Source organism: Plecotus auritus (genome assembly GCF_963455305.1).
Source record: "Plecotus auritus genome assembly, chromosome: 1".
Lineage (NCBI taxonomy): Eukaryota > Metazoa > Chordata > Mammalia > Chiroptera > Vespertilionidae > Plecotus > Plecotus auritus.
In genome coordinates, this window is record NC_137770.1 from 174937386 (window position 1) to 174950473 (window position 13088).

The 13088-nt window shown below is 44.5% G+C and overlaps 1 protein-coding gene across 4 annotated transcripts in view; it reads right to left on the minus strand.

Moving 5' to 3' along the window:
• Window positions 1-13088, minus strand: part of NFKB1 (nuclear factor kappa B subunit 1) — a 134816-nt gene that overhangs the window by 13833 nt on the left and 107895 nt on the right. For all 4 annotated transcript variants that reach the window (XM_080687780.1, XM_080687779.1, XM_080687778.1 and 1 more), the window contains 3 exons: window positions 11946-12087; window positions 6802-6916; window positions 190-391 (listed from right to left, as the gene is read on the minus strand). In XM_080687780.1, coding sequence (XP_080543906.1) covers window positions 190-391; window positions 6802-6916; window positions 11946-12087 — 459 coding nt within the window. The remainder of the gene's footprint in view (window positions 1-189; window positions 392-6801; window positions 6917-11945; window positions 12088-13088) is intronic.

Consider the following 13088-nt stretch of genomic DNA (forward strand, 5'->3'; position numbering starts at 1 on the left):
TCCCAAGTCATCTCTGAAGGAATCGGCTCTGGTGAGCAACAGAAGTCTTCACAGAGATAACTCCAGGTGACTAAGGTTAAAAGCACTTCGGGTACAAATAAAATAATAGCCCACATTTATCAAACACCGACTAACTGTTTAGAACGCAGATAGCGACCATTATACCATGATGTGTGAGTTTTCTCTTACCTTCCCCATTGGGGTGGTTGATCAGTAGAGCTGCCTTCCTGTGCTTGAGTAAAACACCAAGAATCCTATCCTGTCCTTCTTTGGCAGCAAGGTGCAAAACAGAGTTTCCCAAGCGGTCCAGAAGGCTCAGGTCGGCCCCAGCCCTCAGCAAGTCCTCCACCACAGCCTCCTGCTTGGTGATCACGGCCAAGTGCAAGGGCGTCTGGGAAGTGGAGAAGGGGAAGGAGATAACACTGTCAGCAGCAAGCACTTACAACCCACGGGCTTGGCAGCCGTCATGGCAGTGGGTCATTTTTCATTTCCAGATCAGCTAACTCCTCACCTTTGTAAAGGAATTACTCCCTGCCCCATATCATATAGGAATGAAGTATATAAACTGGACTTTTAGCCACTTATTAAGATTATTTTTCCATTTACCATTCTGAATAGCTTTGTTGTTTCTCATTCCAGCTTACTGATTGCTGATCTATTAACTCATCTATTAGTAAATTTAGTATTCTTGAAATTCTAGTAGGATTCTATCTTCAGCTTATAATTCCACATGTTAACAAATCAAATCAAGGCTACGGTTTTACTGAAGTTTAAATGAACCGATCAACAGAAACCAATGAACAAAGGTGCTGTTATATTGATATTGGAAATAAATTTGTTAAATTAAAAAATGTTGTTCCATGGACTGGCTCCATGAGATCAATCAACAGAACTTTCTAGACCCCATAAAAGGTATCAAAGGATTATCTACTTTATAACTTAGACCAGTGGTTGGCAAACTGCAGCTCGTGAGCCACATGCGGCTCATGAGCCGCAGTTTGCCGCTCTGTTGACTAATGAGTTTGCCGACCACTGACTTAGACAATAGCACCACCTCACTAAGAGAGCTCAGATGAACAAACAAGCTGACCTGCTGAAACCTACTAGGTAGGTAAAGAATCCGTGTGAATCCCCTGCCCATAAGTAGGATCTCAGCGAATGCAAATGTTTTGAAAACTGGGTGTTTTAAATATGCATAGGACAAACAGAATCACAAAAGTATCTTTCATAGAACTGAGGTCAGAGAATAGCAATCTATCTACCTACCTACCTATGTACCTATCTATATATTTTAAAAATATATTTTTATTGATTTTAGAGAGGAAGGGGGAGGGAGAGATAGAAACATCAATGATGAGAGAGAATCATTGATCTGCTGTCTCCTGCATGCCCCTCACTGGGGATCAAGCTGCAACGTGGGCATGTACCCTGACCGGGAATTGAACTGTGACCTTCTGTTCATAGGTCAATGCTTAACTGCTGAGCCACATTGGCCAGGCAGCAATATATTTTTATACAAATCAGTCTATTTCACAGGAGCCTGTGAAATCCAGCCTGTCTAGTGACAATTCACTTAAACTTCCCTCTCAGTAAGCAGCTACTGTAGTAGTGGCAGCTAAAGGTCCTGGCTGGTGTGGGTGCCCACAGCACGTGGGAACTTGGATGGAAGATCTCAGCTATCTAAGTCTCAATTACACTGGTTAATACAGTAGAAACAAGACAAGATATTTTGCCAAATTTCCCCCCCGCCCTTTTTTGGGTCTTTTAGGACTATATCATGGCTTGAAATGGAATGATATCCTCGAAACTTTAGGTATGTAGGCTCTTGGCTAAAAGCCTTCCTCTTGAAAAATAAACAAGTAAATAAATAAAAGCTGTTCATTAATCAGAATGCTATTTGGGGAGACGGGAAAAGAGAATAGAATGAGAATAGAAGATCTGAAGTGGTAAGATCTTATAGCATTCAGAGATTAGGAATTATCTGTAGTATCAATATAATTCTTTTTATTTTTTTATGTTTTACTATTTTTTATTATTGCTTAAAGTATTACAAAGAGTAGTACATATGTCTCCTTTTCCCCCCCATTGACCTTCCCCCAGTCTCTCCTACCAATTCTTTTTCATATCATACAAATTCTTTACCGTAAGAGAGGAGTTGTTTTGTTTTTTCAAAGTTTTCTCCCATGGTCCCACCAAAAGTTTTCTATGATATTTCAGGCTCTAGATCTTAAACCCCAGGATTATATCTTACACCATCACACAATATAGGGACCTAGGAATCACACAATATGGGGACCCATAAACAAAGAAGTTATGCTATGCCTGTTGGCATGTAGATGTATGCAAACATTCCTCGAGCCAAGCAGACAAATGTCCCAGCAGCCCAACTCCTGATGTCTGAGAGATACAAATCCACAGGGGGCCTGGGTGAGGATATTGATCGCAGTATCGTGTACGGAGGTAGGAAGCAAGAAGCTGGCTAAGTGTCCACTGTTGGGAAAGAGGTACATTACAGGTGGAAGATGGACACTATGGGATTCTCCTCAGGAACTAGAAACAACAAATCAGCTCTGCCCATAGGTGTATGGGTGAGTTCCATAAACAGAGAGGGCAGAAATCTACGAACATGTATAGCACAAAGTCAATTTTGCATTTAAAAAAGACATTCATGAAGAACTATGCGTGCGTACACACACACACACACACACACACACACACACGAGTACATGTAAAACTGAAGCCCAAATAAGATCTGTGGATTGTATCAATGTCGGTTTCCTGGTTTTGATACTGAACTATGGTTATGCAAGATGTTACCATTGGGGAAACTGGGTGAAAGGTACATTGGACCTTCTGGTACATTTTTTGCAACCATGTATGAATCTATAATTACATCCAAGTACAAATGAAAGGAAAAGGTTAATGCAGAGCAGGATTCGTATGTATAATATAATGTAGACTTTATATGAGAATATACTAAAATATCTACCTATTTAAGGAATTAAGCTATATAAACTGCCAGTTTTAAAAACAGTCATGGGGATGTAAGTAAGTACAGAATAGAGAATATAGTCAAAATCCTATATAATAAAAGGGTAATATGCAAATTGACCCTAAGGGTGGAACGACCAGACAACCGCTCGACCAGTCACTATGAGGTGCACTGACCACCTCTCGGTCCCTTTCCCCGGCCAGCAGGCTCCGATTGCCTGATGGAAAATGGGGAACTGAGGGTGGGTGGTGGGGGATGCAGGTGGCGCCAGGCTAAGGCCCCCACCCCACCAATCGCCCCACACACAGAGGGCAACCTGTGGCAGGGGCGGGGCCAGCAAGCGGGTGGGAACAGCCGACCTATTGGGCCCATCTCTCGGCTGTCAGGCTCTGATCACCTGATGATGAACAGGGAACTGGGGTGGGTGGCAGCAGTGGGCAGGGTCAGCTGTGGGCAGCCGAGAAAGATGGCCCTGATCGCAGGCCAGGCCTAGGGACTATACCCGCACATGAATTTAGTGTGCCAGGCCTCTAGTGTTGTAATAACTATGCATAATGTTAGATGGGTACTAGAATTTTCAGGGTGATCATTTTGTAAATTTATAAATGTCTAATCACTATGTTGTACGCCTGAAATAGTGTATGTCACTATAATAGCATGTAATAATATATGTCAACTGTAATTGAAAAATAAAAAAAATAAAGCTTATATGTTTATGTAGCTGATACATGAGAAAATACTTACAAACATAATAGTTCTATTTGGGGGTGGGGCTAGGAGACATGCATGTTGTCAGGGAGGGCAACTTGGGATTCTCCAAGGAATGTACACCCTTCTATGCCTTTTTAAAAACTATGAATATATATTATATTTATCATAATTGAAAACATAAAAAATACAGACACAAAAAGCCCCACTAATGTTTTATAGGAACATATGCAAATAAAACAACCCACATCAAACACACTGGAATGAGAGGAAGGGGAGAGGAAGTAGGGTTGAAAGGGAATAGATTACAGAAATATTTTCAGAAAAACCTTAGTTCTATGGACTTGGATTATTCTGCGTGTGTCTCTAGAGGGTGGGTGGGGAGAGAGATTTGATCATGACAGATGGCCACAGAAATGTACTAAGATTAGAGAAAGGTATTTTGGGAGAATGTTTAAGATGATTGCCAAATAATCCAAATTACTTAGAGAATTGCTCAATTTCTCATCAAGAATAGTTAATAGAGAACTTTTACAGTAGCTAAACAAGAGTCCAAGTCTCAGCAGTTTCTAGCTCTCAAATCGAAGTTGCTGTTGGGTGTGTGTTTGAGATGTAGAAAGCATAGAGGGGTTCCAGAATCTTTGCCCACTAACAAGAGTAGTGGGAAGGGAGGGAAAAAATAGGCCTGTATTCTCCCGAGAGTTCCCGAGTCAGAAGGCTCAGAAGTGGGATCGCTAGGTCAAATGGCATTTCCAATTTTAATTTGAGGAAACTCCATACTGTTTTCCATGGTGGCTGCACCAGTGTGCATTCCTACCAGCAATGCACTTACTGGTAGGGTTCCTTTTTCTTCACACCCTTGCCAGCACTTGTTTGTTGATTTATTGGTGGTAGCCATTCTGGCAGGTGTGAGGTGATAACCTCATTGCCATTTTAATTTGTCTCTCTCTGATGATTAGTGAGGTTGAGCATTTTTTCATGTCACTTAGCCATCTGTATGCCCTCTTTGGAGAAGTGTCTATTCAGGTCCTATGCCCATTTTATAATTGGATTGTTTGTCTTCCTTTTGTTGAGTTGTTTATAGATTTTGGAAATTAACCCTTTATTAGATGTGTCATTGGTGAATATGTTCTTCTATACAGTGGGTTCCATTCGCATTTTGATGATGATTTCTTTTGCTGTGTAGAAGCTTTTTAGTTTGATGTAGACCGACAGATCTCAGAGGGGATGGACGGGGAATGGGAAGAGATTATGTGAACTTATATGGATACATGCCTAGCCCATAGACAAAGACAGAAGTGTGGAGAAAGCCTGGGGCTGGGTGGAGTGGAGCAAAGGAGGGGGGGAATGGGGGACATCTGTAATACTGTCAACAATACAAAATATATATTAAAAATAATAAATACATTTTTTTAAAAAAGGCTCAGAAGTGCCACAGGTGGTGGTTTCAGGGTTTTGTCTCTAGCACACTGGAGTCTCAATATATGTAAACAAATGATCGAGTAAGGAGGTTAGCACATAATAAATCGCAACGAGGGATCCTGTTGTACTGTGTCCTTTGCAGGTCCTATGTATAAACAGAAAAGCAACTAATCCCCTGAATCTGACCTACAGGCAGCGAAGTTCGAAGTCTTTGAAAGGAGGACCACAAAGTGACAACGCCCCGTACCTAGTTGGACCTGTACAAGTGGATGGCGAAAAGGAACAGTCATTCCAAAAGCCTCAGCGAATCAAGCTTTATGGCCAAATGACTTTCCAAATACTAACAACCCTCAAGTGGTATGGAAGATATTGAAGAAGACATCCTTCACATGTAGTGTATCTGAAATCAGACCTCACCCTAGTTATTTTGTATCATGAGTCAGTGAGGAATCCCTCGCTTCACTTGTCCTTTGACAGAAAGCCCAGCAGCCAAAGAAGCCTTACGTCCAATGGGAACTTGTGATTTTGCCTTCTCAGGAAACACTTATTCACAGGTAAAAATCTATTGACAGCTACATGTGCTAGTAAACATTTTAGTACATTTGCTTTGAGGAAATAAAAAGGATTCATATCATCTGCTTTAAAATTGACAACTAGCCCTTTATCATATAAATACTTGTATGTGATCGCTGACTGTATTTTTAGCGTGAGAGAGATGCTTGACTCAGGCATCCCAGCACACCAACCAGGCCAAGGACTGGGTAGTCACTGTGGGCTGAGTGAAGGCAGGGAAAAAACAGGACAGCTGAGCAGGGAAGAGACCAACAGACTGGGACAGAAGCCTGGTGGGGCCAGGAGAGCATCCAGGGGGGAGAGGTGGTGGCAGCCCAGGAAAGTGGAAGCTCCCTCACCCCATGCTAGTGCGGCCGTAGGTCCCTTAGCCAGGGAGGCTGGCCCAGGTCTCGGGGCTCCCAGCACCCAGGCTTTGGTTCTGCCCAAGCCGTTTTACTCTTTCCTCGCTGACATGAGCATGCGCTCAGCAGGCAGCCTCAGGAGGCTCCACCTAACCTCTCTCTGCAGCTCTGAAGGCCTCTCTAACGGAGTTCCTCCAGTGGCTTCTGAGCCCACTTTGAGCTGTCTTTCTGTTTTTGAAAGACATTTTTTCTTCCTCAGGCAGCCTTTTCATCTTTTTGTATTCTGATTGCATCAGCACCTTCTGTATGATATGCATGTAATTTAAGGGTTGTCAAAATGTGTTTCAGCAGACTTCAAAATTCTTGCAAACTATTGGCTTTGCAAACTTAATCTTTTTCAATTTTATTTTTCTTGACAGATGTGATGCATTTATGCTAGGTTCTCCCTCTAAAATGGATGGACTCTTTGATGGCTTCTAAAGTTTAAAGTTCACCTTCCTGCAGCAGCTGCGACCTTTCACTGTGGGGTGATTGCTAGTACACCAGATCAAAGCATCCTAATTCATTAAAGAACATTCCTGAGTGATAGGCTTTGAGGATCTTACCTGCAAAGATGTTTTGTTGTATGTTTCGCTACTGCTAACATTATTAGAAATCACACACACACCACACACACACACACACACACACACACACACACACACACATGCGCACGGATATACAAACCATAGATTTTTCATTTGAATCCTTGATAGTTCTGCTTACCTGGTAGAGGTCATTTCTCATGTTGATAATGTCATCCAAAACCAAACCAGACGTGACTTCCAGCAGATCCCTCACAAGCTGAGCATGCAGGTGGATGATTGCTAAGTGTAAGACACTGGAACAAAAATATAATGGCAACAATCAGCTAAAATGTAAATGGGGAAAAAAAGATTTCCAAGCTATGATTAGACTTGGGGACTGCATCTGGCTCTCATACCTAGTTTCTTTAGCCCCCGAATGTTCTGAATCGGCAGCATGTCTGAGTCTGAGGTGGGGGTGCTCTTCTGCCTACACTCATTTACGGTGCCTGTCTTGTCTCTGGGGGCTTTCAGGTTTGATACTCCCCTGAGGCGGAAAGGCACCTGGGCTTTGAGGCAGAGAGCTGAGTTCAAATCTCCACTCTGCCCCTGTGCTATGGCTTCAGGGCACTTTCTCCTCTAACTTTCCCTGACAGGTAGACAATGCACGTAAGGTGCCGGAACTCGGATCTGTTCAGAAAATGTAGCTACCTCACCTGCCCTGCCATCCTGCAAAGTACACTGTGGTGGCTTTTTAAGATCTTATGAGATCCTAAGAGGGGAAAATGAAGTCAGGCTTTTAATGAGTAGAAGACTCTTGAGGCAAACTTTTTATTAAAAAAATTTTTTTTTCATTGATTTCAGAGAGGAAGGGGAAGGGAAAGAGAGATAGAAACATCAATGATGACAATCATTGATCAGCTGCCTCCTGCACGCCCCACATGGGATTGAGCCCACAACCCAGGCATGTGCCCTGACCGGGAATCAAACCGTGACCTCCTGGTCAATAGGTCAATCAACACGCAACCTTGCCAAACTTTTGAAGGAACACTCCAATATGTTTCTCCCTCGCAGATACTCCCTTGGCCTGAAGCGGTTTTGCTCCTCTCTCCTCTGCGTGGACAGTGCCTCTCCATCTTCACACTCTACTCCGAACCTTACCTCCCTGGAGAAGACTTCCCCAACTTCCTAGGCAGAGAGAGTTGTCTCCTCTCGAGTTTACCACTTGGCTGCACAACTAAATTTTCTCTACATCTCTCTCCCTCTCCAGCCTCGGAGGCCGGTTCTCTCTGCGTCAGCATGACAGGCCTGGCACAGCCTTATAGTTTAGGCACTATAATAAGGAGGACAGAGGAAACCTAGGAGCTTACACTAACAAGGTAAAAAATGTTGGTGGTTGCCAAGCATCATTCCATTTTCTTTGTTAAAAAAACTTATTATTAAAATTAATTTGATAACAATAAAAGTGGCTACTGTTTGTTTAGGGCATCTATTTACCAGACTGCTGAACACCTGACATACATTATCTCCTTTATCGTAACAACAATCGGACGAGATAGGTAATATTATCCCCATTTTTTAGATGATGAAACTGAGACTCATAGGTATAACAGAATTCAACCTGGGTCACAGAGCTAGAGTGGTGAAGCTGGGATTTAAGCTCAGGTCAGTCTTGCGCCAAAGTCATCTCTTAATCCTGTTTTAGGGGCATGTGCGCATTGCTCTGAAGGGTTCTCGGTGAACATCTAAGAGGATGAATACGCTAAAGTGTGGGCAGACTGTGATGCAGGGCACACTCAAAGTGTCACACGGTGGCAGTACGTCTGTGATTTGAGGCACCGACTGGATCTGCTCTAATAAAAGATAATTGGTGTCATTTCATCCAGGCCTTTTTCTTAGCAATAGCAAGGGTATCAGCCTTAGGATTGACATTGACACAGGAGGGCCTCAAAAACTAAGTGTGACTCCATTACTTGGGAGAGATTTTTCAATGAATGGTTTCAGAGTTTCACTCCTGTCTCTTGAAATGAGAGGCTGGAGGGAGACTTCTGAAAAAGGCCTAAAGTCTGACGCAGACATGATGCACATATACCAAGAAAAAGGCCACACTTCAAAAACGGCCTAAAATTTTCCATGTGCAGCTCAGCACTTCATAGCAGAAGTAACTTCCCCTTCCTCCCCAAATCCTCACACCCTCATGGGAATTTCCCCAATACCAGAAGTTTTTATTATTTTGTGTCTTTATTGTATTTTCTGTGATGACTAATAGCCACAGGATTCAGATTATTAGCTGCATATGACAAGCTCAGTGAAAACAAGAGGCCTGAGCTCTGAAGGCCAAAAGGTGTCCCTTGTCTACATTCTTTTGGGGACTCCTCTTTGGTCTCCCCAAGTCTCAACCCTCTGGCCTCTGGCTGTGTCAAGCCCTGAGAGCCTGCTTGCATGGGTATGTCTGGGGTCCTAGGAGGGGACCCTAAGTCTTGATTTCCTGCTTGGGCAGGGAAGGCCACCTCCTCAGCACCTCCATAGATGCCCGGAGTCCTTACACGTGTATCCACCTCCCCCTCAGGGCACCCACTTGAATGCATGCGCCTTGTACCCTTCCCACAATCCCCCTTCCCACACCAGCGGTCTCTTTCTAACTGGTGTGTGCTCGTCTTTCTTAGGCTCATCAGTTCAGCAGGTCCCTAACAACGTCACTGCAAATGCTGCTGCCCTGCCTTGGTTCACGGCTTTCTCCTGTGGTTATACACTATTGAGTGCTAATCGGAGAACTTAACCCAGTTGAAAAACGTTCTGCTGCTCATGGCATTACACAAAGAAGGGTGCACCGGCTCCTCTCATACTGTATAACAAGGCCAGTGGTTATACCACATCCTTGGTTACGCTGCAAGGAATGAGAACAAAGGTCTCTGAAAACCTGAGATTGGCACTTTCCTAAAGCACTGGGTTCGGTTTTTAAGCGGAGGTTTAAAACGCAGCACTCAAGAGCCCTTTCACAGAAAAGGATTTCACTGTCAACACTATTTTAGGAAGGCTTTAGATAAGGCATTTGATTTGAATCTGAGAGCTGCTGTCTTGTTATTTTTATAAGCTGCTGAGATCATTTTAGAAGTCTCAATGAGAGGACGAGGAGAACCGTTTTAGAAAGAAGCCAGGTGGCTCTGCAAATACAAGCCCAGTCACAGCAGGAATGGGAGGCATGGTGTTGGGAATGTTAGGCTCCCGTGCAATGTGGGTTAGAGCGGTCATGAGCCCGAGCCAGTCACAGACTGGTGACCATTAATAGAGGCTGTAGAGAAGGAACCAGTAACCAGGAAAGAATGGCATTTGCGTCTTAATCATTTTGTTGTTATGCTGTCTTTTTTTATTTTTTTAAAGACTACAGCACCCAGAATTTCTTGGCTGTCTCCTACCTAAGTACTAGCCAGGCCTCACCCTGCTTAAGCTTCCCAGATCAGACAAGATCGGGAGTGGTCAGAGTGGTATGATCATAGGATGTGATGTCTTTATGGGCTTTCTCTCGAGTAACTATCATTATAAATATACTGTTGGGATAACAAGTGCTTTAGGGATTTGGTAGGACCACATTTTATTATTATATTACTAGAGGTCCGGTGCACGAAATTCATGCACTGGGAGGTGGTGTCCCTCAGCCCAGCCTGCACCCTCTCCAATCTGGGACCTCTTGAGGGATGTCTGACTGCCGGCAGTCGGACATCCCTCTCACAATCCAGGACTGCTGGCTCCTAACCGCTCACCTGCCTGCCTGCCTGACTGCCCCCAACCACTTCTGCCTGCCAGCCTGACCACCCCCTAACTGCTCCCCTGCCGGCCTGATTAACACCTAACTGCTCCCCTGCCGGCCTGGTTGCGCCCAACTGCCCTCCCCTGCAGGCCTGATCTCACCTTCAATTGCCTTCCCCTGCAAGCCTGGTCCCGCCCAACTGCCCTCCCCTGCTGGCCTGATGACCCCCAACTGCCCTCCCCTGCAGGCCTTGGTCCCCCCAACTGACTTCCCCTGCTGGACAGGTTGCCCCCAACAGCCCTCCCCTGCCAGCCTGATTGCCCCTAACTGCCTCTGCCTGCCTGATCACACCTAATTGCCCTCCCCTGCAGGCCTGATCTCGCCCCCAACTGCCCTCCTCTGCTGGCCAATTTGGTTATGATTGGTCAGTTTCTATGCCAGTCAGCATCAAAAGCTCCACCTCCTAGGCAGCCATTGGCTCCTCACAGTTGACCCAGATTTGGTTCTGATTGGTCAGTTTCTATGCCAGTCAGTGTCAAAAGCTCCACCTTCTAGGCAGCCATTGGCTCCTCACAGTTGACCTAGATTTGGTTCTGATTGGGCAGTTTCTATGCCAGTCAGCGTCAAAAGCTTCACCTCCTAGGCAGCCATTGGCTCCTCACAGTTGATCTAGATTTGGTTCTGATTGGTCAGTTTGTATGCCAGTCAGCGCCAAAAGCTCCGCCTCCTAGGCAGCCATTGGCTCCTCACAATTGACCCAGATTTGGTTCTGATTGGTCGGTTTCTATGCCAGTCAGTGTCTCTGGGCCTATCAACAGGGGCTGATAAGAAAGGCAGGGCTGATCAGCAGCCCTGGTGGAGGCCTGGAGAGAAATGAAGGCGTGGCTGCTGACCAGGCCCGGAAAGAAAGAGAGAGGCTAGTGCTGATAAACAGCTGCCACAGAGGCTACGGATCAGACCCTGCTTCTCTCTTCAGGCCTCTCTCCAGGCCTGATTCACAGCCCCCTCAGCAGTCAGTGTTGGGTTACTGAGCCTGCTGCCATAGCAGTTCAGTGCTGGGTCACTACGGCAACCCAGCGCTGACTGCAGGACTGACTTCCAGTTGGTCGAGCCTCTGGTCGTTGTGGATGTGACGGACCCAGGGTTTTTATATATTAGTATTCCAAATGATATTAAAGCAAATATTATTACTCTTCATATATATTTACTAAATATTATTCCAAATTTTATTTCCATAAATAAAGCAAGGCTCTTAAAAAAGTACAGCCCCCTCCCCCCGCTGATACACACAAACACACACACACACACACACACACACACACACACACACACACAATTTAGTTTCCTTGTCCAGAATGCTGTACTCTTAGGTGAGTATTCCAGTGATTCTAGAGTCCAGGAGGTGAGAGCCACAGGACAGGAGAAGCGAATTATGTCACTCAACCTTACTGACACATTCTTTTCCTTGAAAGATAGTGTTCCAGTTACAGGATCCAGTCATTTTGCTCAATCCTCCTTTTCTCTAGCCAGCATGCATACCTTGATTAGCTCTCTTCCCTGCCCTAAAACAAGCCTTGTATACAGAAGTCTGGACTTACCAGTCTCCATTCTCATCCTGCACTGCAGTGAGATGGCGCTGGACAGCCAGCAGCATCTTCACATCTCCTGTCACCGCGTAGTCAAACAGGGCATTGGCATGCCGCTTGGCGAGCTCCAGAGCCTTCTCCAGAAAGAGGTTATCTGCAAGGCAATGACCAAAATCACAACTGAGTTTCCTATACTCGCTCTACAGGTCTGGCATGCTTGAGGTCAAAACCATCAGCACCAATGCTCCTTTCAGTGCTTCTGGGTTGTATTCACTAGAAAAAGCATAGTTGGACACTGGCTCACTGGCACATACAGAGGCTGGTCTGAAAAATCTATCTACAGTTTGTTAGGGGGAAAGAAGTTTAGAGATGTCTGTTATTTAAAGAGGAACAATAAATCTCCAAATGAAGTTGATTGGATTTGGCCATCATTATAAATACTTAATCTCTTGGTGAAATAATTGATCCTTCATTCATTGGACTCCTGAGCAACTCGCTCGTCAGGCAAGTGTCAAAAACCACAGTCCCTGCCATACACAGATTTTCCAGGAGCCAGTGGTGTTTTGTACAGTTTCTTTCTGAAGGTCAGGGAAGGCACATTGTGGCTTGTGGGGGCAAATCCTGGGCGTGGCCTGTTCTTATATGGCCCCTAGTAAAGCAGGGCTTGTTCATTTTTAAAGGGGTGTAAAAATGTGATAGAGATCATCTGTGGCCCCCAAGTCTAAATATTTACTATCTTTCCCTTTACATTATGAGTATAATCTGGGATGACCTAGAATGCTGACATAGACTCTAATGATCTTTGGTTCAAAATACACACAAACCTACACTGTCCCTCCTAATCCTGATTCTTCAGCAGGGCATCAGGATAAAAGGACAAGTTCTTATTTTGAGGCAAAGTTCCACTTTAGTATGACAGTCAAACTACAATCTAGAGAGGAGAGACTATTAAACTTATAGAAACTACTTGTCTCTATTATCTGTGGTAGAAATGAATTAGATTCTGTCTCAGATACTCTAAACTTGCATGATTATGACTGGAGAATGCATATGTCAATTTCAGTACTTTATATAGTCAAAGACAACACTGGGAAAATGGACATCCCAGTGTGAATACAATGACCTGACAGGTGCTTTTCAAAAGGCACACAGGAC